The following is a 25769-nucleotide window of genomic DNA, read 5'->3' as shown; positions in this document are numbered from 1 at the left end:
GGGGAGGTGATGCCTGTGTGGGGGCTGGGGGTGGACGGAAATCTCTGTGCCTTTCCCTCAATTTTCTTGTAAACCTAAAATTGTTCTAAAACATTAAATCTTTTTTTTAAAAAGTTCAACAAGGTCCTTGACCCAATGGAACATCTATTCTACTGGGGGGGAGACAATCAACCAGTAATTGAAAGAGTATTACGTGCTCCGAAGACATTAAAACAGGACACTGTGACAGACAAAAGGTGCTGAGACGCCATCAGGCAACTACTTAGGATGATCAGGGAAGGTTTTGGTGACGAGGAGACATTTCAGTTGAAACCTAAAGAGAAGCAGCCAGCACGCAGTGACCTGGAGGAAGAGCAGCTCTGGCAGAGGGAACAGCACAGACAAAGGCCGTGAGGCAGGAAGTAGCTCAGCACTTGAGGGGAACAGGAAGAAGGTCCCTGTGGCTGGACCTGAGGGGACGTGGGGCTGCCATGAGGCTGGAGGAGTGCAGGGGTCAGATATTGATGGGCTTTGGGTCCAGGTGAGGGCTGCCTCCTAACCCAATCACACTGCAGGGCTCTGAGGAGGGGACTGCTGAGGCCTGATTTTGATTTAGTCTGAGGTCCACGTCCCTCTCAATCTCGACTCACCTGTGGGCGCTCTATGGCGCCACACATGCTTCTTGCTGATGACCCTACTTCCTTCCTCTCAATAGCACTTGCACAATCTTAATTGCATTCTGAGAACTTCCCCCAGTCACTCAGGAGCCTGGGCAGTGGTTTACCCCTAGTTGGGTTACTAGGAACCAGTTGTCCCTGCCACCAGTCCTCCCCCCTCCACTGGGCCTCAGTCTCTGCATCTGAGAAGTGGGCATGTGGGACCAAATGATGCACGTGGCCTTTCCAGTTCTATCATTTTGGCTTTGGATTGTGATCCGAAGAGGATGCAGCAATCGTGGGATCAAAGGAGAAATGAAAGTGAAAGATGAGGAATTTCCTCCAGGCTCCGGAATGCTGGCAGAGGTGGGGGTGGGGAGGAGTAGGCAGGGAAGAAGGGAGATTTTTAGAAAGCTGGGAGGGCAGGGACTCTGTGGTCCAAACTTTCATTTCTCCTAAACACCCCACCGCACCATGTGACGCAGCCGGGCCACAGAAGCAGTGAAAGAGGAAGTGAGGGGTTCCCAGGATTTCTCAAGAAGCAGAGCGCTGGACGGAGGCTGAGCCGGGAGGGAGCACCAGAGGGGACGTGGAGGAGCGGCAGGGGAGGCTCTCAGGGGACAGGGAGGCGGTGGAGGGGACAGCAGAAGGAGCCCCTGGGGGTGGGTTCCCCTCCCCCGAGTGCGAGCCAGGTGTCACAGGGGAGGGCACGACAGTTAAGAAAGGGCGACCAACCGGTGGGGACCAAGTGCAAAGGAAGGGGAAGGGCAGAGAAGCGGAGAAAGGGTGGGCGGCGAGTCTGGAGGAGGATGAAGAGTTAGGGGTGGGAGGAAGGGAGAAGAGAGAGTTGAGAATTAGGGACGGGGGTAGGATCTGGGTAGCGGCGGAGGGACTCGGGGGGGGGGGAGAGAAAGAAAGGACAGGAGGGTGAAGGGGTGAATGGGGAGAGAGGAGTGAGCAAAAAGCAGTGCGACCAGCTGCGGGGTGGAGGACAAGAGTGGGGCCGCGGGGGAGGGCGGAGGCTCGGGCGGTGAGTAGGATGCCGGGGCCGCGCGCCCCGGGGGAGCCCCGAGGGCCGGGGGAGCGCCGGCCGCTGCTGGCGCGCAGGCTGCGGGGACCCCGACGGTGGCGGCGGGCGGCGGCGGCCGCGGTGCTGCTGGTGGAGATGTTGGAGCGCGCCGCCTTCTTCGGCGTCGCGGGCAACCTCGTGCTCTACCTAAACAGCGAGAACTTCCAGTGGGCCGGCGAGCAGGCGTCGCGCGCCGCGCTCGTCTTCCTGGGCGCCTCCTACCTGCTGGCGCCCGTCGGCGGCTGGCTGGCCGACGTGTACCTGGGCCGCTTTCGCGCCATCGTGCTCAGCCTGCTGCTCTACCTGGTCGCCTCCAGCCTGCTTCCCGCCACCGCCGTCTCCGACGGTCGCCGCTCCTTCTGCGGCGAGATGCACGAGTCGAAGCTGGAGCCCGCTTGCCCCTCGCCCGAATGCATGCGCCCCTCGCCCTCCCCCTACTGCGCGCCCACCCTCTACGTGGGCCTGCTGCTGCTCGCCCTGGCCGCCAGCTCCGTTAGGAGCAACCTCACCTCCTTCGGGGCCGACCAGGTGAGTCCCAGGGAGCGCCCGGGGAAAGGATGGACACAGGGCGAGGCCAGGGGTCAGTCAGGATGCGCTGGCTCCCCGCGTGACCTCCGGCAAACCACTTCCCCTCTCTGGGCCCAGTTTCCTTATTTGAAAGAAGAGGGGGTGCTCACTCTAGCAATAATAACGATGGCAACAATAGTAATAACCACAGTTGGCCATCTTTGGCTATGTTCTACTTTTAACTCGTTTAATCCTCTTAACGCCCCATGAGGTGGGTAATATTATTATGCCCATTTTATAGACAAGGACACTAGGGTTTCATGACATTAATCGCCCTGTCCAAGGTCACATAGAGACCAGGTCAAAGAGCAGGGATAGGGTAGCTGGATTTCAGGCCTCACCATGGGCTTGTTGGGATCCAGCTCTGCTGCTCACTAGCCAGGGCCACTTGGGAAAATATCTTAACCGCTGAGCCTTTCTCTGAACCCTTTGGACTGAGCATGGCACATAGGAGACATTCAAGAAGTTATTTGCTAAATGAATGAGTAAATGCCTAACAAACATGGCATTTTAATAGCTCTCGTCAATAGGATATTAGACAATAATTTAAAATAATATATAATATGATTAAAACAACCACATGTGGTGTTAATGAGCAAAGACATACACAGAACTGCATGCAGAATATGATTACAGCCAGGTGAAAAGACTAGGTGTCAACTAGAGGGGAAAAACTGGAAAAAAATTATAACAGTAGTGTGATCAGGCCACTGGACTAATGGTACATTTTCCCCTAATTGTCCCTGCTTTCCAAATGTTCTTTAATGGCATGTATTGCAATCATAAAGGGGACATTTCTAAAAGAATCATTGCATTCAGCTGGCATCCACAATCCAGCATCCAAAACAGTTTCCAGGGTCTTTGCCAAGGACTTACTCATCCAGCCTGTTTAGATTCCTTTGATGATGGGGCACTCAGTGACCCCAGAGCTGCCCTGTCTATTTCTCAGCCTTTCTTCAGACCAGGAGACCCTATTATCTGCCAATAGGAATCTCTCATCTGCCCTTAATTCTACTCTGTCATTGACATCTCACTACACCCCCCAGGTGCCCTTAATCTGTGCCCTTGACCTCACTGACCCCCAGAGGGCCTCAGCCATCCAGTGGCTCCTGTTTTTCCCTCCTCCCGGTGGCAGAACTGGTCTCGAGGCCATGCCACTGGGCAGAGTCTCCAGTGGCATCAACAGTGACAACAGCTCCCGTGACCCTCTATTCACTGGGCATGGGCTTTGGGCAGCTCGAGGCCACACTGGAAGACTGCCTTAAGGGTCTGGGCTTGACCCCTGGGACAGTTTGGAAACACTGACGTGATCTGTGGCAGGATGGACATCATTGGACTGGCGTTCTTTAAAATGGCTCTGGCTACAGTGCACAGAGTGGATGAGGATAACAAGAGCGGGGACACCAGAGCAGTGAGGGGCTGCTCCAAACTCAAGGGGGTACTCAGAGGGGGGATGTATAAGTGGGAGGGCTTGGCACCATCTGGCAGACAGCTCTACCCAGGAACCGTGTGTTTAACACACTGCTGGTTTCAGAAAGGGCCATCCATCTTTCCCAGCAAAGTCCTCTTTTATATCCTGAGTGGGCTAGCTGGTCTTCCCCTTAGAGTTGCAATTGCCATATTCATTTACACCCAATTAAGAAATGGAAGTGGCTGCTCAGAATGAGACGTATTTAATTTTCTGCTTGAAAGTCTACAGCAAGGATTCTCAGTGAGTGGACGTGCCCATCCCTCAGAGTGCTCATTGCCAAGAGGACCTCTCAGAATCTCCAAGAGAAGGCAGTTGTAAATGCATCTCTATGGACTATCATTTTATATTTGGAAAAGAAACAAAATGTTTACCTTTTCCCCAGTGTAACTACAGAAAGTAAAGCTTGACAAAACCTTCCTGGCTAGTGGAAATGTGTATCTCTGGGTAGAAGGAGCGTGATGGAGTCTGAGATTTTGGGGTCACTGAAAGGGTTATGGGTTTAACATTCTACAGAATCTTTTACCTAGAGCAGTGACCTCCAGTCCCCCCTGCTTTTTAGAAATGCAGATGCCCGGGCCCTGCCCCAGACCTGCTGAGTCAGAATCTGGGACCACGTTCTGGGAGAGATTGGGGCAGCCAGTGCAGCTGACCAGAGCCAGCAGACTGGAAGGGAGCCTCAGGCCTGACTGTTGCAGATTGATTCATATTCTGGATAAAGATTTTCAGTCCTTCTGCCCTTGCTGAGGGGCCTGAATATTTTTTCCTCTCACCCTTGGGGCTGTGTCTGGGACCACCTCTGTTTTCCCTGGTGTGTCAACCTTCTTTGACTGGGCATACATCAGAGGGAGGCAAGTCAAGGGAAGGGATGGGCCACAGTAGAAAACTCTGCATCTCCAAACTGCAGAGGAAATTCTCAATTAGACTTCTAGCTGTTCTTTCAGTAATATGCATACATCCCATTGAATAAGGTGGAACAAACCTGAGATCTTTACTGGCTTTCTTCTGATTCTAAAGATGATGCCTATATATTATAGGTTGCTCAGTCAGAGACAAAAGGATAAATCAACCAGAAATGAACAAAGAGGCATCAGAGACTTCTGTTGTATATACGACTTGGTGACAATAAAAAAAAGTAATGTGTGTCATGGGCATGAAGAAACAGCTGTGCCAACATATGCTGAACATTAACAAGTGACTCCCAAGAGAAGGGTTTATTCATTCATTCAGCAAATACTTATTGAGTGTCTAGTTAGTGATCAGGGACTAGGCAAGTGCTGGAATGCCCACCCACTGACCCAAGAAGTGTCTCTGTGGGAGAGCGAGTGCAAGTACAGAGAGTATGTCATGACAGGGTGTCCATGTACCTCCTTGGCCCTCACTCTCACCCCTGCCTGGCAGGTCATGGATCTTGGCCGCCATGCTACCCGCCGCTTCTTCAACTGGTTTTATTGGAGCATCAACGTGGGAGCTGTGCTGTCCCTGCTGGTGGTGGCCTTTATCCAACAGAACATCAGCTTCTTGGTGGGCTACAGCATCCCTGTGGGCTGTGTGGGCCTGGCCTTCTTCCTCTTCCTCTTTGCCACCCCCATCTTCATCACCAAGCCCCCCACGGGCAGCCAAGTGTCCTCTATGCTTAAACTTGCTCTCCAAAAATGCTGTCCCCGGCTGTGGTGCCAACACTGTGCCAGGTAAGGAGGGGGCTCTGGGTAGAGGGGGCCACCAAGCCTGGAGAAGTGCCTTGCTTCTCCTGGGGAGTCATGGTCAGTTGGAAGACATTCTGGTTCAGCCCCAATGGTAGCCTTTTAGGATGACCTGCTCTCCAGTGGGCCAGAGCTGCCCACTGTGACCGAGGATGGCAGTGGAGGTCAAGGTGGTGATGGTGGTGGTGGTACTGGTGATGGGCTAACTGTAAAATGTATGAGGATGTTAATGGTCTTGACAGTGATGACAGTGATAAAGAGGGATGACAGTGTTAGTAGCTACCATGAAGGTAAACACCGTCAGTGGTGATAACAATGGCAGCTGAGGTGGTGATGATGATAAAGATGATGGTACCAGGGAAGGTTGTTGGGATATAATATAAATAATTCTACACTACGCTGATGTTAAGTATAAGAAAGCCTAACAAATCAGCCAAACTGGCCCCTCCCCCATTAGCTGGCATCCAAGGAAGGAAGGTTCTGAATGACCTTGCACTTGCACAATGGCTCCCTTTGCCTCTCTCCTCCCTAAGTTAATCAACTACTTATGCTAAGCAAACCTGTCTCCAGACCTTGGAGGCAGTTACAGCTCCTGTCACTAGGATGTGGATGGAAAGGGTGTACAACATGCTTTCCCCCAACCCCGTGCACTGCTGTAGGATTTATTTTCATGATCCATTGCTGCCTAAGAAACCACCAGAACTTAGTGGTTTAAGCAACCACCTTTCATTACCTCTCACAATTTTGTGGGTGACTGGGCCCAGCTGGGCACTTCTTCTGCTTGTGATGTCACCCAGGGCTGCAGTCATTTGGGGACTTGAAAGGGCTACAACATCCAAGATGGCTCACTTACTGGCTGGCAGTCGATGTTGGCTGTCAGTGAGGCAGGCACCTGGGTTCCTCTTCATGTGGCATCGCTCTGTGGCTGGAGCATCTCACAGCAAGATGTCTGGGTTGTGAGAAGAGGGAGCAAACATTCCGAGAGTGGATGTTCCAAAGTGAAGGAAGTGGAAGATATTGGTCCCCTTCTGTCGGTCGGCAGTCACAGGCTAGTCCAGAGTCACGGGCAGGGGAAATAAACTCCACCCATTGTTGGAGTGGCATTATGCCCTGGGAGGAGAGAAGCTGATGATGGCCTTCTTTGGAAGTGACCACACTGGTATTGTTCCTTTTAGAATCTCAAAGAGTGAGTGAGGCAAGGCTCTTAGGCAAGAAGGGATCAGAAACCTGTCAGGACAAAGGGCAGAGGGTAAAGGTTGCCCAGTGGTTGATCTGTCCCCGAATAATGTTCCTTCTATGTCTACCTGTCCACTCCCTACCTCTTTGTCATGTCGGGGGAGGGCTGTCATGTTGAGGAGGATGGGCTTGGAGATGGCAAGAGGGGTCATTTTGGCATATCAAATGGCAGTCCATGTGACAAGCATGGACTGGGACTTCCCTGGTTCCCATGACAAATGGATGCGATGAGCCAAGGAAATCCCCCAAGACTGTTCACCATAATCTCTGGTCTTAACTTCCTCCAGGACCCAAGGGGACACAGCTGTAGCATGGAATGGGTCTTGATCAGCCACCACTGTAACAAAGGAAATGATGGTGATAATATTGACAGTGGTAGGGCCAGCATAAAAAAAAATGATGATAGTAATGAAAACTCCGCGGAGAGAGTGGCTTTGGTGACTGGTCACCTTCCTAACGGTGACGACAGTGAGGATGCTGGCACTGGTGGTGAAGGTGGTGCTGATAGTGGAGTGGAGGAAATAAGGATTGAGTTGGAGGTGATGGCTGTGATAACTGGTGACTGGGGAGTAGGGTTAAACTAGGAGATAATGGTGGAGGTGAAAGTAGTGGCCATGGTGCTGGTGATGACAGCTGCCATTTTATCTGGTGTCCCAGAGACCCTCAAGGCGCCCAGCTGCTGCCTGACCAGAGGTCTCACCAGCCTGGCCCTTCCCCCCAAGAGGACATCGCCAACTTCCGGGTGCTGGTGAAGCTCTTGCCCGTCATGGTGACCTTGGTGCCCTACTGGATGGTGTATTTCCAGGTGGGCACCCCTGCCTTTTTGCTTTGGGAGGACTGGCTCCCCAGTCCCCTTACTGGTCGCATCTATCGCCGTAGAAGCCCAGGGTGTGCGGAAAGCGGGGAAGGGGTTCACAAAGTGAACTGCTGCTCTGCAGCAGCTGGTGTCGGCCTGGCACAAAGCCATCCCAGTAGTTAAATCCCTTGGGTGGCAGAGCACAAGGAGCCCTGGAGACAGGGCTGAGGCCCAGTGATTTGAATAAGTCACCCCATCTCTCTGGGCCTAGTTCCCTCGTGTGGAAAATGAGTGGTTTAGGCAAAGGCTCTACCAGCCCTGTAGCATTCAATATTCTCCAAACTTGGCATCTGAGGTGCAGAGAAGGTCTTCCAGTTGACCCAGGCCCCACAGCAAGTTAGGGGTAAGCTCAGTTGCACTGAGTACTTTGTAACAGTTGTTCCCACCCTGGCTGTGCCTCAGAATCACCTGCAGAGTTTTGAAAAGCAGGGATTCCCAAGTTCCGCCCTAGAACTGAAATTGCTGGGGGAAGTCTCTGGTGTAATAAACTTCTCAGATGATACTGATACTCAGCCAGGTTGGAGAACCCCTGCTTCCCACCCCTCCCCAAAGGTAAGGTTAGTGGGGTGTGTGTGCGTGTGTGTGCATGTAGGGTGGGCAGCACCTAACCCAATCCCCAGACCACGAGGTGATTGCCTCCGGTATCTCCTTCATAGGCACCTTGTTTCAAGCTGCAGAAGATGAAAAGGGCCAGCCTGCTACTTGGGGGTGGCAGAGAGGTAGAAGGTGTCCGTGATGGGACAGGGACATGGCGGGGGGGTGTCCATGGCTAATAGTCATACCGCTTGTCAGAATATTGACATCCTTCCATACCAGTTGATAAATAGCTGCTACCCAGAGCAAGCCAAGTGTCCTGCGCTGTCCCAGACCCTCCTATGGGACTCTCCTGGACCCCCTCCATTATATAACAACTAAAAGGGTAAGGCCTACACCGGCCACCATGTCCAGAGCCATTCCAATGGGTCAGTGACTACACATTTCCTGGCTACATCAACCTGCGGGACTCAGCTTGGCCTTGGTGTCAGATGAGCACTTGCCGTGGGGACAGCCATGTCATTATTTCCCCAGGTCAACAAACACTTATCCAGGCCTACTCTGTGCCAGGCCCTAGAGACACAAGTACGAGGCCAACCAGCTGTGCTCAGCTCTGGAATAAGGCCGCACGCACAGGTCACGGCCCTGGGAGCAGAGCAAAGAGAGCTCCCCAGCCAAGGCTGCTCCTGAGGAAGAAGGGGGGCACTTTCCCCTGAGGCTGGGGAGGGGACAGCTGCCCGGCAGGCAGGTGTGCTACTGCTGAGGAATGCCTGCCTGGGAGTGGGAGCCTCCCGGGGCTGGAAGTGAGGTGGCCAGCTCTGTTCCAGCTTCACTTCCATCTCTCTTGGCAGATGCAGTCCACGTATGTCCTACAAGGTCTTCACCTCCACATCCCAAACATTTTTCCAGACTACCCTGGCAACAGCTCCGTGGTTCTGGGAGCCCAGGACAGCGCCTATAAGGTAGGCGGCAACTCGTATGTTCAGCCCCAGTTCAGGCCGGGTTGGGGGCTTCCTCCTAGAAGAGGAGGAAATGCAGCTGCCTTTACACTCTCCTACCCCAGTGGCACGGTGTCCTCGGGGGATAGAAAAGGCATCTGGCCGGTGGGTGAACTTGTGCCACGGCCAGCCATCCTGCCGAGATGCTCAACTGCTCAAAAGAATTCAGACCAGCTTCACTCCCACCCACTGCTTCTCTGAGCTGGCCTCACTGGCAATTTGCCCCAGGCCCTCAGATCAGGTGCACTGGGGTCCCTTCTCAACTCTGCCTTGTCCCCTCCCTCTCTGGGACGCCTGCCTTCCACCAGGACCTTCCAAACCAGTCCCTGGGCATTTCGGAGTTTCATAAAATCAAAGATCTTAGAGCTGGCAGATGAATGACATATTTGCCACTCTACCTCCATTTCTTGCCCAAGGCAGACACCACTAATCAATCATGACATTCTTTATGCCGAGCCCGGGAATGTTTCCGGCAGCCACTACCAGTTGATAGAAGTTAGAGGCACCTATTTGCCATCCCTGATCGAATCCCACCCTTAGTTACACAGCTGAGGTGCGTGCCTTCCATAGAGAATAAAGAGCTGACTCTGGGTCACCCAGGGACAGTCTGGAGTCCAGGTCTCCCAGCTCCAGCGCTGATTTCCTTCCACTTTGCTCACCCGCCTCTCTTGGCTCCCTCTTGCCCAGATCCCAGAAGCCTGGCTCCTTCTGGCTAACGTGGTGGTGGTCCTGATCCTGGTGCCTGTGAAAGACCACCTGCTCGACCCTTTGCTGCTGCGATGCAAGCTGCTTCCCTCAGCTCTGCAGAAGATGGCGCTGGGGATGTTCTTTGGTTTTGCCTCCGTCATTGTTGCAGGTGTGTGGACCTAAATGGAGGCACGTGGGGAGGCAGGCAGGTCTTGTCTGGGGTCGGGGGAGGCTGGCTCCACTATAAGCTGATGATGCTGAAGCCTGGGGCTTGGGCCAAGTGTGTCCTCCACCCATGGGTGCCGGTCTTGGCTTCCAGAAGGTGCAATCGGAAGGAGACCCTCCTCATTGAACCCGGCCCCCCGTCATTTGACAGATGAGGAAACTCAGACCAGCAGAGGAAAACAGATCTTCCCCAGTGGGATGTAAACTCCCTGAAGACAGGGATTTTCTTCTTTTTTATTTACAGCTATGAATGATGCACGTGGGCGCTCAACAACTGTGTTGAATGAATGTTCTAAAGACAAAGCCTGTTAATGGCACATGGGCAATTTTTTAAAAAGTATTTATTTATTCTCTTCCTTCTTCTGTTTCAAAAGGATTTGAAGCCACTTGTAAAAAGGGGCTCAAGTAAAACAGGCTTCTGTGCTATTGCACAAACCTCAGCCCTTTTCACTTAGTGACTTAATGATCCTGAAGTTTCTTAGAGTCTCTGAGCCTCATCTTTACAATGGGGATAGTAATTCATCCAGACCCAGTGCAGGGCCCGGCTCTGCCCACATGAAACGTAGTCTAGCCAGAGTGTCCTGAGGACTAAACAAGATGAAGTCTGTAAAGCACCCAGCACCATGCCTGAGTCACAAGGAGGAATCAGAGGAATTAAAGCTCAACAAACAATATTCCAAGGATGAAAACCAAACTAGATTTTTAAAGCTATGTGCTTTAAAGCATTTTGTCCTATTTCATCATCACAATAACCCTGGGATTTTTATTCCTACTACCTGCATAAGAGAACTGGGTCTCAGCAAGGTTAACTGATTTGCCCAAGGTCACACAGCTAGCCAGTGGCAGGGTCAGGATTGGAACCCAAGTCACCTAACTCCACATCCAGTCTTCGTTTCACTAGAGCACAGCTGTCTCCTAAGCAGTGAAGGGGAAGGAAATAAAAGAAACTTAAAGCCAGGTTACAAACCCTACTGGAATATTTGATGCTGTAGTAGAAGAGTCATGTGATATCATGGAAAGTGGACCAGCTTTGAAACCAGACACACTGGGGCTCAAATCTAGCCTCAGCTACCTCTTGACTGTATGACTCTGGGCTGGTTGTTTAACCTAAAGTTCTCTTTCTTCATTTGCAAGAGTGCATATGAAATGCCTAGCACACAACAGGCTCTCAATTAATGAGAAACTGTTATTATTATTGAGTGCAAAACCTAGCTCTGAGCTTCCTCACAGCCAAGGCAAAAAAAGGGAAGAGTTAGAACCCAAATCTTGACACACGCACCCTAGGCCAGTCTTCTTTTCCTTACCTGCTGCCTAGTCAATCTTTGGCTATTTAGTGAGAATACCCACTACGTGCCAAGCTCTGCCATGGGCTACGCTGCCTGGAGTAGGCCTGGCTATAGTTCCCCTCTCTCCCCCATCAGGATTCCTGGAGATGAAGCGTTTAGAGTACATTCATCATAACCAGACAGTGTCCCAGCAGATCGGGCACGACATGTACTATGCAGCACCACTGTCCATCTGGTGGCAGATCCCTCAGTACCTGCTCATCGGAATCAGTGAGATCTTTGCCAGCATCCCAGGTACTCTGGACCCCACCCCTGCTCTTGCACTAGGGGTGGGCTCAGCCTGGTCGTCCTTGAAGTTAGAGGTTTCATGGGCGTAGCCTCTAGAACTTGTCTGCATTGAGGAAGGCAGGGTTTTCTGAGTGGGGCTACATTCACCCAAAGAGGTTTTATTAGCCCCTGGTTTGTGTCACACACTGTGATAGACACTGGGGTTTTGGAGCTGGGGCTCACTCAGCTACAAGCGCAGGGGGAAGCTGGGTGGGACTCACTCAGTGTGTGCTGGGAAACAGTCTCCCGAACAATACACGCAGTGGAGTGTCGAACAATACACCCAGTGGAGTGTCGTAGAAGTGACGATAGGGTGCTGGGGAAGCCCCAGGGCAAGGTGAGGAGGAGGCAGAACTCAACAGGTAGCAGCGAGGACCTCACAGGCAAAGGGAACAGCATAAGCAAAGAGCGAAACCTCGTGGGGAGATGGGGGAGAAGGCCAGCAAGGCGCTGGGCTTCGTGGGTTGAGCCTGGGGCTGTTGAGGTTTCTCCCCAGGGCAACAGCTCCACCCCCAAGGAGATGGGGGCTGAGAAAGGACCCCATTAGAGATTTTAGACCTCTGGCTGTGTGAGGAGGAGGACTGGAGACAGGGGAGTTTAGGAGGCATTTGCAGAGGCCTGGCAGGAAATGACCAGGGCTGGGGTTTGGCCCAGGGCAGAGGGAACAGAGAGGAAGGCAGACATTAAGAGGAGGTTCTGAGGTTGAATGAAAATGACTGGGTGATGACACTAAAGGTGAGCAGAAAGCATAGGGGAGAGGGTGAAGATGGCAGCGAGGTGGGGGAGGAGGAAACAGAGCTCTTGGGGAAACGTGGGGGCTGTTCAGGTGCAGGTCCACCTGCTGGATGACGTTACTGGTGCAAGGGCATCATCACAGCCAGGGGCCATCAATCATCCAGGGAAAGCCAGGATGGAGGCTGGCGGGGGTGAGGTGGGGGTTGTGGCCCAGTGGGCAGAGACCTGGGCCCCTTCTGTTTCTCCACTGGCCCCTGAGGTCACCCATCCTCCCTTTGCAGGCCTGGAGTTCGCGTACTCAGAGGCCCCGCGCTCCATGCAGGGCGCCATCATGGGCATCTTCTTCTGCCTGTCGGGCGTAGGCTCACTGTTGGGCTCCAGCCTGGTGGCACTGCTGTCACTGCCAGGGGGCTGGCTGCACTGCCCTATGGACCATGGTGAGTGTGGGGGCCTCCCTGGAAGTAGGACACGAGTGAAGGGAGGTGTGGAAGGGAAGTGGCGACTGCTAAGTGCTTTGACCCCCAACAGAATGAAGTAGCAAGCTGGACTCAGAGAATGGGCTTTAGCTAAAGTTGGCCAATCACCCACAGCATGGCTTCCCTTCCTTGGGCCTCAGTTTCCCTGTCAAAAAGCAAGTATGGAACTCAATGGACCTCCAAGGTGCCTTCCTGCTTCTGGATCTCTGCCATTCTGGCTGAGGGGTCCCTTTTCCCTGTGGTATTTGTGTTTTAAGTCCCCTGAAAGAACAGCTAGCTAACTGGGAATTGTAGAGACCTAGGGCCGCCAGATGCTAGGGGGCTATCTGCCCAGTGTCTTCAGATCCCACCTACCAGCCACACTGCTTCAGCTGCCAGCTCCAGGGGAGCCCTGCCCTGACCCAAATGTCAACCTCTTCTCTCCCCAGGGAACATCAACAATTGCCAGATGGACTTGTACTTCTTCCTGCTGGCTGGCATTCAGGCCGCCACAGCTCTCCTGTTTATGTGGATTGCTGGTCGCTATGAGAGGGCAGCTCGTAACCCAGCCTCCCAAAGCTGTCTCAGCAGGGATAGGGGCTGACACGCCCCCAACCCCAGCCCCTCATTTCTCTCCACCAGAAAACAGACAGCAGCAGTCCCAGCTGGCGTTTCCTTCTTGGTTTATTCTGTACCCAACCTTAGGATGAAATGGTTCCCATAAATAAGGGGCATGAGCCCTTCCTCATAACCACGGTCCATGACAAGGGGCAGGGCAGAGGGGGCCTGGGTGGGAGTCCTTGCAGGGGACCAGGCAGGGGACTTGGATCAACAAGCACCAGAGGATGAGGAGGAGGCTGCCCGAGCTGACAAGGCTGGGCCGGGCAGGCCGGAGGCGTCAGGAGCTGCCCCGGATCCTCTCCATGTAGCTGCGCAGCTCCTCGGGGTCCTTCAGCCCCATATCCTCACACACCCAGCGGATGTCTTCCTCACCTGCCACCAGGATGGACTGCACGGCAGGGGCCCCCATGGGCTCCTCAGGCAGCTGGGCTGGGGGGGCTGGCGCAAACGTCACAAACTCTACACGCTTCCGCCGCCCCCCAGCTTCCTTTCGGGCCAGGGTGTTCGGGGAGCTGGTGGGGCCCCCAGCAGGTACTGTCGCCGCAGTCGGGGCCTCCCCTCCCCCACTCTCACAGGGGCAGCCCCTCTCCCCCTTGGGCAGGCCAGGGGACTGCCGGTCCAGCTGGCGGCTCAGTTCCTCCTGATCCGTGCCCAGCCAGACCCAGTTGTGGGGCTGGGGGGAGGCAGGGTCAGTGGCGCTGTCGGGAGGCTCCTTGCGCTGGTAGCGCAGGACGAAGACCACACCATTGACCAGGAAGATGAGGATGGCCAGACAGAAGATGCCCAGCAGGGCGTACATGCCTAGCTCTAGGTCGGAGACCCGCTGAGGGGCAGGAACCATCTCCTCTTCCTCTTCCTCCTCCTTAGCCCCTACCTCCTCCTTCCCAGCCTCTTCCTCTGCCCGCTCAAACTTGCCCCTCACACCCCCACTGCCCCCCACACTGCCTGCTGCCTGCCCTTCCCCACCCATGCTGGTCTCTATGGCTGGAGAACTCCGGGCAGGGCTGGATGGGAGGGCGGGGGCTGGTGTGGGAGCAGGAGGCAGCCCTAGCCAGGCAGTGCCAGAGGCCAGGGGCACGCGGTGGCGGCCCCGGCGGCAGGGCTCAGGTGGGTGCAGAGACACATGCAGGGGCAGCCCCTCGGGGCCTGCCCCACTCACCACCACCCCAAGCTGGGCACCCCGCCCCTCGGCTGGCAGGACGGCGCCGGGCTCCTCCGCCGAAACAGAGAGTCCCAGGTCACGGTGGTCGTAGAGCTCAGCGGGGGCCAGGGTGTGGTCAGAGAAGGACAGCCATAGGGAGAGGGCCACCTCCTGTGGGGTACACGGACACAGGCAGAGACACGCGAGAGCACGCACGCATGCACACAGAGACCACTCCCACAGAGACAGGCCACACGGAGGGGGAGAGACCAGAGAGAAAACAGACACAGGCAGATGGACAAAACACAGGGAGAGAGGGGACGTGTGTCAATCACCTGTTGGCCACTCAGCCCCAGCGTCTGAGTCATTGGGAGGGTCCTCAGTTAAAGCCATCTAATCAACCTCCCACTGACACACTCCAGACAGACACTGTTTCATCATCTCCAGCCGAAGAGCGCTCACTACCTTGCAGGGCAGTCAGTCCTCATTATGAAAACCCTAAGGGGAGGGGTTGAGGTACCACCCATCCCCCTGTCATCAGCCCCCATCCGGAGATGTTGATTTCATCCCCCTGATCCCCAGCTGTCACCTGCTTTGGGGTGGGAAGGGATGACTGTGCCCAGCACGTGGCTGTGACCTCCCCGGGGTGGGCAGTGCCCCGGCTTAGGGCCAATGAGATGCCCATTACTGGCTGCACCCGAAGCTCCAGCACTGAGACCTTGTCGTCTGTCACAGCCAGCGCCTGCTCCCCCAGGATGGAGTCAGACAGCGGGGAACGCACCTGAGGACGAGAGGGAGCTGGAGGTGGGGTTCCTCACACACAGACATCCTTTTCCCCCTGAGACCCCAGCAGCCCCACAAAGGGATCTGGTTACTGCTCCCAGCATCCCAATCCTTCGCACCCCAACCCCATGCCCTATACATACCTGGACCCCAATCCCTCACGTGGGCGACAGTTCCCTCCTCTCTCAAGACCTGGCTCCACATGCCTATTCCCAGCCCTTCATACCTAAAAATCTTCCCCCGTTACACGGACCACCCTATTCTCACCCAATCGCACTGGGCTCATACCGCCCCAGGTACACCCTGGGCTCCTCTGACACCCTTCACACCTGCCCATAAACATTCTGGGGACCACCTGCACCTTCCTCAGGAGGTCTGCTCACCTCGATGGAGGTGACACCGGGCTCTCGGCCCACCAGGATGCGGCCACCCTCCAGCGAGGCTACACGCGGGTCCTGCACGCGGGCGTGCGGTGCCACGAGGTGGGACACGTCCAGTAGCCAATCGGGGCCAAGCAGGTGGGTGAGGCGACGGCCACCGTCCAGCGGGTGGGCCGCAAAGGGGACTAGGAAGCGCACATTGGCGCGCTGATACTGCAGACGGCAATTGCGGGCTCGCCGCTCTGCCTCCTCAGGTGCAGCAGCCTCCGGCTCTAGCGCCCTGTGGAAAAGTGGCAGCCCAGGGGCGGGGCATCAGCACGGGCTCCGCCCCCAGCAGCGAGGACCCGGCTGGCTGGAGATCCACCGTTCTTCAAACCCCGCCCACAGTTCTACCAGTTAGATCAGGTCCTTCCACCTGCAAGCACTGCACACCAGCGCCATTCATGATTGGTGCCTGTACCTATCCATCAAGCTGCTCTCACCCTCCTGAACGCGGGGGACGCAAGAAGAGTCCCGCTAGTCATGGGGAAGACCAAAGACACTCACTCTCTCAGGCCTGGGAAATCATGTTCCAGAGGCTTGAGACCACCTCGCCCTTTGGCTCTGGTGGGAACCCCCCCCCATATTTACTGAGCTAGGTGCCATCTTAGGCTTGGAGGATACAGCAGTGAAAATAGACAACCCCTGCTTTCAAGGGCTTACATTCTAGGGGAGGGGGGTGGAGGGGCAGACAGACCACAAACAAGATGAATCAGAAAATACAGCATATTAGAAAAGGGTCTGCACCATAGAAGCGTGGCAGGGAAGGAGAGGGGGTGTGGAGGTAGGCAATGAGGAAGTGGTCAGAGGCTGGGTGGTGAAGGGCAGGGATGAATAGAAGGAACTGCAGGCAACTGGGCAGTTTTTCAGACCCCAGCTTGAGCCCATGTCTGTGTACCCCAGGCCTTCTCTCAGTCCCAGAGCGACTTCGCCAGGACAGCCAGCTTCCGCAGGCCTCCACTCACCCTTCAGCTGAGCTGGGTACCCTCCAGCCTCGGACCTGCTCCAGGGTGGTGTCAGTCAGCTGAATGCGTAGGGGCAACAGTGGGGCCCACACTGTCAGCCGCAGCGACGCCCGCAGCCGGCGCCACCAGAAATCCACTCTCACCCCCTGAGCACCCCGGCTCTCCTTGCCAGCCACAAACACAGTGTCACAGGCCTCCGACACCTGTGGGAGGACAAAGGGTAGGGGGTGGGCTAAGCCAGGAATGACTGGTTGGACCAGAGCCCTGACCCCACTCCCTAAGAGGGGGAAAGGTTCTGTATTTTACTGTAGTGCATATCCTTAGGTAAGATTTCACCATGCATCCGGCATCCATTCTCCCTGGAGGAACCAAGTTCACCTGGGGCTCAATTGGGGAAATTGGCTATTTGCACACAACAGTATTTTTCTCCTGACAGAGGAGGGTTTGAATCCACAAATTTGTCTCTTTGTTAGTGCTGGCCTCTGACTTTGGTGCTGGAGCTACCTGGCAATCAGCTACAGGTAGGTAGGCAGAGGTGGAGGGACAGGGCAAACCTACCCACCGGGAGCCCTCTGGTAGGAACCACTTACCCAGGGTGGCCAGGATTTAGGAAATACAGGCTCTGGGCTTCCCCTCTTAGAACTTCAAAATGAGGAAAGTTGCCCAGCCCTTTTTTACCTCACAGGTCATTATGAGGCTCCAGTAATAATTATTGTCATTATTTTTATCATTATATCATTATTTTTATAACAGTAGGTGCCATTGTTTCAGGTCCTGCTCTCTGCTGGATACTGTTTTAGGATCTCTTAATTCTTACATCATCCCTAAAATATATTCCCATTTTAAAGCTTAGGAAACTGAGGCTCAGAGAGGTTGAGAGACTTGTCCACAATCACACAAGTAGTTGATAGCAAAGATGGGTTTCAAACTGAAACTTTTTGATCCTAACGTACATGCTCTTAACTCTCCCACAGCAGTTCATTTGCCAATGCAACAATGAACATGGAACTGCCTAAGTTAGGGGCGGTTGGAGTTGCATAGCTCCCACTTGACTCTGGAGAGAGGAGGTGGGAACAAAGAAAGTTGAAGCTGTGACCCCCCCATGAGGTTTCTGGTGTCAAAAAGAAGCTGTTATCTTAGGAACCTGAATGGGGAAGGAGGAAAGCAGCGTGTACATCCCTGCATGCACAAATGCATACTCACGTGGGGTTGGCACATGTCACTCACCTGCAGGACCTGTGCGTTGGCTGACTCACAGCCAATGTGCTCTGTCACCTCCACCAGAGCCCCCCCACTGTCCACGGTGACAAGGCGTACGGGGACGTGCCGCGGCACTCCAGTCAGCGGTGCTGTATTGACCAGCTCCTCGGCCTAGGCGTGCAGGAGGAGCTCAGCCCAAGCTCTTCACCTCACTTGGCCTCCCACCTGGCCGGGCAGAGGGGGGACCACTTACCTTGGCCAGTGGGACAAGGGCTCTTATGTCCCGCTCCGATACCAGGATCTCCCACACCATTTTGTCCTTCTCTGCTTCGGGGGCCTGGCCTGGGTACTCCAACTGCCACGTGACAGGACGAGTGACTGTCACGCCCCCACTAGTGCTGTTGTCCACCAAAAAGTCCACCCATAGGAACTCAGATAGTTCAAGGGGGCTGCTGGCCAGAAGAGAGAGAAACTGAGTACTTGCTAACAGCCAGGCACTGTCTTAAGCATTTCCTGTATCCATGAGGTAGGTTCTATGATTAGCTCCACTTTATATATGAGAAAACTAAGGTACAGAGGTTATATAACTCGCCCAAGGTCATACAGTAGAAAGTGGCAGGGCTGGGATTAGACCCAAACTTCCCGGTTCCAGAGCTCAAGCTCTTGGCCCCTGCAAGATTAGCCACTTTTCTTGTAGCCATTTAACTCCTCCCCCTCCCCGGATGCTTGCTAGCTCTCCTGCCTTCCTCGGCCTCCTCCACTCAGACATCTGCCTTCCACAGCCACCAGGGTGGCATAAAGCATCTGATTCAAATTCTATGAAGGAGGAAGTTTCACTTCCAAGCCCCAGGACTGGCACTCGACCCCCTGAATACTAACCCTCACAGCTTCCTTTGATCAAGCACCTGACATGTGGCAGCAATTCGCCTGGATGCTGGCCATACAGTGTCTTATTTCATTTTCACAAACCCTAAGGGATGCATTATTATCCCCATTTTACAAGTGAGGAAACTGAGGCTCTGGTGGGGAGTGGGTTATGGGGAAGTTAACTGGCTTGCCCAAGATTAGTCATCCAAAAAATATCAGAACTAAGATTCAAACAGGAGCTAAACAGCCCATGGCCTTGACCCAGGCTCAGGGCACAAATATAAGCATTTGTAAACTGTAAGAACTGCAGCTGGGCTTTTGGGAATATTAATGCCCCCAAAAAGGAACCCATTTGGTGTTGGTGGGAGGCGGGGTAGTGACTGTGAGGGCTGTAACTGGGTGGCCAGGGTAGGTGGGCATCATCTGGAATGAGACTCACAGACACTCACTGAACCTGGCACATGACTAGGGATGGATAAATAGTAGCTGAATGAATGAATGAATGCTATATTGGCTTTGTGCTGCATCCTTGAAGGAGTCTGCTCTTTGTGCCTACTGACATGGGAATATGGAGGCAGTAAGGCAGCCCCCTTCCCTGGAACCTCATAAATCTACCCACCAGCCCTCCCTCTCTGCCCCTGGTTGAGGGAACTGCACACCTGGAGTCTTGTCCTGTGGGGCTGGCATGGTGGCAGGTGATGAGGGTGGTGTGGTGCTTAGAGCCCTTGAAGCGGTCCAGCTTGGCAGTCCAGAGGGTGGGCTGGGCCAGGCGGGCAGCCGTTACATGCAGCCCCTTCTTCACCTTGATCCTGGGGGGAGGACACAGGTCCAGTTTGTCAAGGTGGGTACTGAACTGTGGCCAGGATCCAAAGGGGTAGACAAGAGGCTAAAGACAACAGGTTCCTGTCTGGCCTCCCCTGGCTCAGGTCTGAGTATCCTCCTCGCCATTCTCCGACTCAGAAGGACCCCATCTCAACACAGGTCATTCCATACAGCTCTCCTCCACTCAAAGACCCCTTTTGATGCCCCACTGACCACAAAGTGAAATCTTAGCCTGGCATTTGTGGTCCTCCAGGGCCTGGTCCAGTTTCTCCAGTTGTGCCATCTTTCCATCACTCTTTGCTTTAGCTACACCCAAAGTTCTTCCCCACATACACAATGCCACGGATACCTCTAAGCCTTTGAGTAAGCTGTGCCTTCCGCCTGGCCTGCCCTTCCTTTCTTCATCTGCTCATTCTTCGAGCCTCCAGCAACTCAAATGTCATGTCCTTTAGAAAGTGTTTCCCATGACAGGATGAATTTCCCCTTCCTCCACCCGCTAATTCAAGCCCCCGCAACACTTTGTACCTTCATGAGAACATATAATCCAGCGCATGTTTGTCCAGCTCCCTGCCCTACCACTGGGGGACCCTTCATGCCAGGCGGGGGCGGCCTTGCTCTTCTCTCCAGTGTAGAGATACAGGGCTGGGCATATTTTAAGGTCCAGGAAAGATCTTATGAGTGTGTGAGTGAGCACAGGAGGCCATGAGAGACAGGGAGATGGGACAGGCACCTGAGAGACACATAGGGATGGGACATACACAAACCCAAAGATGGAACAGGCAAGTCACACTCTGCAAATCCTTGTCACTGGGAATGGGTTGTGGGACTACTCGCTGGGGGTGGGGGATTCCTACAAAAAGGGACACAAAGAGGAGGTCCTTGCTGTGGAGAAGAGTTGGGCTTGTCCAAAGGTGAGGGACCTGTGCCAAGGATAGCAAGTGGGAGAACCTGTAGACGAGTGTGACTGGAACAAATACCCCTCCTGGGGTATTAGAGCATTAACCATCCCCGGCACTGCACTTGCCAGTTTCCAAGCCCTGTCCTATTTCCACTCCCTAAAGCCTCACAGCTGCCCTGTGAAGCAGGCAAGTTCGCCCCACTGCACATAGGAGTCTTGGGGAGGTGTCGGGAGAGGGGAGCTTCCTATTTCTAACTCCAAGTTCAGGGCTATGCCCACTGCTGGGTCCTGCCTGCTGCCAGGGCAATCACAGCACTTGGCCTGTAGGGAGTTTGGTGGCCTCATATTTGCAGAAGTTAAGGATTCTAGTAAGGACCCCAAGAGGAGGAGTTACCTGGCCAGTCTACCTGAAGAGGTTCCCACCTCCAACCCACCCCCAGGACCCAGTGCTCACCTCAGGGTCAGGACGCTGGCTGTGAAGTTGTGCCGAAGCAGGAGGGTGGCACTGAAGAGCTGGCCGGGCCGCACGGGCACATCAGGCACCCTCAGAGTCACTGCCTCATCCAAGGGCACCTCCTGGTACTGCGGTGGGTCCGCCGGCCGCAGCTCCACACTGCCCACTGGGAGGGCCTGTTGCCCGGGGTCCTGCTCCCCACCAGGGCCACAGCCCCCAGGGCCCTCGGCGGCCAGCTCCAGCGTGTAGGCCAGCTCAGCCCGTGTGATGGAGCCCTGGGAGAACCAGTGCGAGGGCAATTCCATCTCCACCACACAGGCACCCAGGGACGGCTGCAAAGACACAATAGCCATGGTTGGCCTGCAGGGGAGCGTATTCCCAGCACTCATGGCAGGAAACCCAGAGCTGAAGTGGTCGCTGACAGGCAGGGCCAGCATGGGCCAGAGACAGATCCAAGGTGACACAGAGAACTAGCAACAGGGCTGGAGCTAGGTCTCCAAATGCGTCTACGGGGCCACTCTTCTACATTTGGGGACAGTCTCCTTCCAAAGAGAACAAATTCCAGTGCCTTCCCCTAACCATGCCTGCCCCAGGACCACCCTGACTACAACTCAGATTTCTCAGAATCCCAAAGTCCACAAAATACCTCTTTTCAGTGGATTCCTATACTAGAATCCAAAATAGTGGAAATTGCAATTATAAAAGTAATACTGATAAGCATGCAAACACTTGCTGAGGGATTGCTCTGTGCCAGACACTGCATTCATCTCATTTATTCTTTATTCCAACTCCATATGAGGTAGGAATTGTTATTACCCCATTTTACAGGTGAGGAAACTGAGATTAAGTTACTTGCCCAAAATCATATACAATAGACTGAACTCCATAAGGGACCCTAAATAACCCTTTCACAGGGTCTCAGGAAAGCTAGGAGAGCAGGAATGAAGTCAGGAGGTCCATGAGCCCCCAAACTTCCCAGGAGTGGTAAGCCCTCTCTTCCCTACTCCAGGACCACCCTCTGGCTGGCACAGCGGCAAGGCCAGCCTGGGTGGGGCCCGCCCACTCACCTGGAATCGGCAGGCTTGGTGAGTAGTACCTGCAGGGTGCGTGGCATGGAGCCGGGCACAAGGCAGGCTGCCAGGTCCTGGTGGCCAATCCTGCCCTTTGAGGTGGAAGAGGACCCGGGCATGGGGCTCTGCTGGAGTCACAGCTGCTTCCACAGACACGGCCCGTACGTCCCATGGGACTGGCTGTTGGTGGGACTCAGTGACCTGAGGGACAACCTGGAGGGAGAATGGAGGTGTTCAACAAAGCAGGGGCTGGGGGGAAGTGAGATCTGGGAAGATGGGATGCCAGGCTTCCAATTCCAGCCTGGCACGAGAGAGGCTTTATGGGCTTCAGTTTCTCCCTCTGGAAAACAGGAAGCACAGCTGGGGCTGGGGCAGGCCCCTGAGCCATACACAGTGGACCTCAGCTCTGAGTCCTGTTAGTCTGGGAGTCCCTGGTACTCCCTCCTTCCTTACCTGCTGAGTGGCAAAGGGTGGGTAGGAGGCCCGGAGAAGTGGCTGGGCCCTGGGCCAAGGCTGCAGCAGCAGAAAGGTCTCCGATCGGGAGCCCAGAGAGGAGTTGGCAGGTGGGTAGCGGCCCACCTGCTGCACACGGAAGTGCTCAGGGGCATCCAGGAGCTCCAGGGCTGCTGGCAGGTAGACAGGGTCCAGGGGGTCCTGGTCAGAGTCCACTGAAGAAGGAGAAGGGGTAGAGATGGTGACAGCTCCAGAGCTGGCAGGGGCTGAACTGAGCTCGGTCCTGGGGCACAGTGGCAATGGCAGTGGAGGAAGAAACGGATTATTAATATCTCACACCCCCAGAATGTGGGGGGAATCTCCCCATTGCACAGATGAGGAAACTGAGGCTCAAAGAGCCTTATGCAGGTAGCAGGTGACAGGGTCAGCATTTGAATCTGAGTCCAGCCCTGGATGCCAGTCTCGAGCCATTCCTTCTTCCATCTTCCACAGACCCAGGCCTTCCTCCCTCCAGCAGAACCTTCTCCATGTCTCCTCCTCCCCCATTCCTATTCTCTACCTAATTGCCTCCGACACCAAGGCATTTGTGGGGTACAGCTCTCCCCAGACAGGGCCTACAAGATAAGCGATGGTGACCAGGTGAGCTTTGTAGTAGAGACCCTTTCTCTGTCCCTGGGGCCTTGGCCAGACTTGGCTGGGCATCCACCCTCCCTCAACCTACATCATCACCATGACAATCTCACACCGGTTTCCCAAATTTAGTCCATTCTTCCCTGTTCCAACTGGGTACTGGAGTACAAAAGTGGAAAGGAACCATGATGGTGGGAACCAAAATGGTCGGAACTGTGACCCTGGAAGAGAGTCTGGTATCCAATAACCAGAAGGACAAAGGACCACTAAAACCATATTTGATTTGTACCAACTATTAGTTAGCCTTAATAATATTAATAATAAACATTTAAAAATACAAACTGTACACAAGCTACCATTTTAAACACTTTGCATGTATTAACTCTTTCAGTTTTTGTAATAACTCTGAGAACTAGCTTCTATTACTATTGATTCCATTTTATGAATTTGAAAATGAGGCTAAAATGTTAAGGTATTTGCCTGGGGTGCCACAGCTGTGCGTGGTGGAGCTGAGAGTCAGAGACTAGGCATCAACCACTGGACCACCCTGCCTCTCCACTCTCCACCTCTTTCTCCACCCTCTGCTGTTTGCAATGGTGTTCACTCCCTAGACTCTGGGTCTCTCCCTCCTCCTTCAGGGCCAAGAGTGAATATTGTCTCCTTAAGGAAGCCCTCCTTGATTGCTTGCCCTCCCACTAGTCCCCTCTGTCATTTACACCTTTGGTTGCCTCCTCTGAATTAGTTCTCCTCTGGTGTATCAGTGAGGCCTTGTCTTACTCATCCTGGATCCCAAACTGGGCAGCGCTCCCTAGAGAGGGTGTACTGAGAGCCTGGAGGCCTGCATTTGTGTCCTAACTCTGCCTCGATGAAGGTTGGGTCAGTCATTTAACATCTTGGAGCTTCTGTTTCCTCCTCACCTGTAGAATTGGCATTTAGTGACACTGTGGACAGGGGAGGGCTTTGTAAATTGCGGAGCGAAGTCTGGAAGAGGGGTTATTGCTGCTGCATAATGGATGTGACAAGGCTTTCCTCATCCTTCCGTGTAAGGGGTTATTAGGGCTCCCACAGGGTCCCCTGGGGAGGGGAGCAGGTGGCTGAAAGCAGCCTCAGGGCCAGCTCCCTCTCAGTCCCACTGCTGGGCTGGGGGCGTGATGGTTTCAACCTCCTTCAACATACTACCACCAGCACCACCAGTGAGCACGTTTCTGAGACACGCCACCCATCACCCCCCCCACCTCCAAGTGTAACAGGTAAGTGACTATGGCTTCCTGGGAGTAACCCCTGGCCTCCCTTCCTCCTCCTACTCCACTGCCTGGATAATTACAAGATGCTCCAAGGCCTGACTCCCACTGACTCCCAGCACCCAGAACTCAGCTTTGTTGGTGGGTGAGGTGGGTAGAGAATGTCTCACTATGCCTCACTCTTCCGTGGCATCGCCCACCTAGCAGCCACAGCCCAGGACAAGGGCAATATGATCTCCGCCCTTGGGCAAAGGGGAGTCACTGCCCCTTCCTCCAGTGATGGGGATCCCCATAAGGGCTCAGGAAGGCACTGATGGGACAATAATCTCTTGGGACTCCAAGGTCAGAGACCTACTTGGGGCAGGGGGGAGGGTAGCTGCATATCTCTTAAGGACTCAGGAAAAGGGTCTGTTTTCCCTTCCCGGGGATGGGGGTTGGGGTTGATGGTGGGAGGAGGCTAGGAGCCAAGGGGTGCAGCTCTGTGGAGGGCAGATTAGGGAGCGGGTGCGCCCAGGACAGGGGGCAGCCGGGTTAGATGCCCTGGCTGGAGGGGAAGATCGCGGAAGGTGCGGGAACCGAGTCTGGGGGTGACCAGGTGAGCCCCGGGACCCGGCTGGTTCTGGGTCAGGAAGGAGTTGCCTGGTTGAGCAAGGTGAAGGAAGCAGTGGTGGCGCGCGGCTGGAGCCAAGATCCCGGGGTGAGATCTCGCCAGCCCAGGGCAGGCGGAGGGCGAGCCCGCTGGGGTTTAGTCCGAGCACCCGCAGGTTCCCCACTCTTGGGCATCCCTCGTGCCTGGCCTTGGCCGGGTCCCAGTCGCCCCTCGCCCCGCCCCGCCCCGCCCCTCCCGCTGACCTCTCAGGACGTCCAGGGCGAGGGCCACCAGGAGGCAGAACCAGGGGCCGTAGGGCCCCCGGGGAGCCGCTGCTGCGCGCCCCGCCATCAGGGCGCACATCCTTCCCACGGAAGGCGGGTCCTAGGCGGGCGGCTCAGGTGGCCGCGGGCCGCCGGGCATCTCCCGCGCCCGCTCGGCGCCGGCCCTATCCGGCCGGCAGAGTCCTGGCCGCCGCCTGCCCGGCCGCCCGCCCGCGGCTGCAGTTCCCAGACAATGGAGCGGGAGCTGGAGCTGGAGGTGGGAGGGAGAACACGAAGCACATGGGCTGCCCCTCCGCCCCGCCGGGTCCTAGTGCCCTACGGATCTCCAACCACCGGGCGCCCCCACACTCAAAGTCGGGAAGAAGGCCACTTCCCTGGAGACCGAACAGCAGGAAACTGACCCACCTCTGCCAAGAGGGACGGGAGGTGTTCTGTTCAATCCCTCTCGGAAGCTCCTGACAAAGGGGGAAAAAGTCATTTCCTCTGCCTCTCCCCCGCCCCACAAGCAGCTCACCTGTAAAGGCATCTGACACCTGAATCAGAACCAGAAT

At 54.9% G+C, this 25769-nt stretch overlaps 2 protein-coding genes across 3 annotated transcripts; one reads left to right on the top strand and one right to left on the bottom strand.

The window, feature by feature from the left end:
* The first annotated feature begins 1531 nt into the window (after window positions 1-1531).
* SLC15A3 (solute carrier family 15 member 3) lies at window positions 1532-13445 on the top strand. The gene is made up of 8 exons (XM_019754019.2): window positions 1532-2232; window positions 5141-5430; window positions 7336-7483; window positions 8920-9030; window positions 9754-9922; window positions 11400-11558; window positions 12608-12763; window positions 13231-13445. The coding sequence occupies exons 1-8, from the start codon at window positions 1675-1677 to the stop codon at window positions 13383-13385; spliced, it is 1746 nt and encodes a 581-aa protein (XP_019609578.2). The 5' UTR covers window positions 1532-1674; the 3' UTR covers window positions 13386-13445.
* A 2-nt stretch (window positions 13446-13447) lies between these two features.
* On the bottom strand, window positions 13448-25462 carry TMEM132A (transmembrane protein 132A). 2 transcript variants are annotated; one of them, XM_019754016.2, is made up of 11 exons: window positions 25198-25462; window positions 22475-22689; window positions 22019-22234; window positions 20952-21283; window positions 19437-19586; window positions 18164-18362; window positions 17938-18081; window positions 16711-16913; window positions 15710-15986; window positions 15133-15324; window positions 13448-14714 (listed from the first exon to the last, which is right to left on the bottom strand). In XM_019754016.2, exons 1-11 carry the CDS (start codon window positions 25295-25297, stop codon window positions 13680-13682), a joined length of 3063 nt encoding a protein of 1020 aa, XP_019609575.2. In that variant the 5' UTR covers window positions 25298-25462; the 3' UTR covers window positions 13448-13679. The 2 variants fall into 2 exon arrangements, with proteins under 2 accessions (XP_019609575.2, XP_019609576.2); XM_019754017.2 differs by having other exon boundaries at window positions 18164-18359.
* Window positions 25463-25769: the final 307 nt, after the last annotated feature.

Source organism: Rhinolophus sinicus, linkage group LG06 (assembly GCF_036562045.2).
Source record: "Rhinolophus sinicus isolate RSC01 linkage group LG06, ASM3656204v1, whole genome shotgun sequence".
Lineage (NCBI taxonomy): Eukaryota > Metazoa > Chordata > Mammalia > Chiroptera > Rhinolophidae > Rhinolophus > Rhinolophus sinicus.
Note: the sequence above shows the minus strand (reverse complement) of the source record. Positions and strands in the feature narration are given on the sequence as shown.

What these genes read in the sequence shown, in the direction of transcription:
- SLC15A3 (XM_019754019.2), top strand. Translation starts at nt 1,675, where the DNA reads ATGCCGGGGCCGCGCGCCCCGGGGGAGCCCCGAGGGCCGGGGGAGCGC. An exon ending in TGGTGCCAACACTGTGCCAG is followed by an intron (nt 5,431 to 7,335) that starts GTAAGGAGGGGG and finishes CTGGTGTCCCAG; the next exon opens with AGACCCTCAAGGCGCCCAGC. An exon ending in ACTGGATGGTGTATTTCCAG is followed by an intron (nt 7,484 to 8,919) that starts GTGGGCACCCCT and finishes CTCTCTTGGCAG; the next exon opens with ATGCAGTCCACGTATGTCCT.
- TMEM132A (XM_019754016.2), bottom strand. Translation starts at nt 25,297, where the DNA reads ATGTGCGCCCTGATGGCGGGGCGCGCAGCAGCGGCTCCCCGGGGGCCC. An exon ending in CACCCTTTGCCACTCAGCAG is followed by an intron (nt 22,235 to 22,474) that starts GTAAGGAAGGAG and finishes TTCTCCCTCCAG; the next exon opens with GTTGTCCCTCAGGTCACTGA. An exon ending in CCCACAGGACAAGACTCCAG is followed by an intron (nt 18,363 to 19,436) that starts GTGTGCAGTTCC and finishes TCTTCTGGCCAG; the next exon opens with CAGCCCCCTTGAACTATCTG.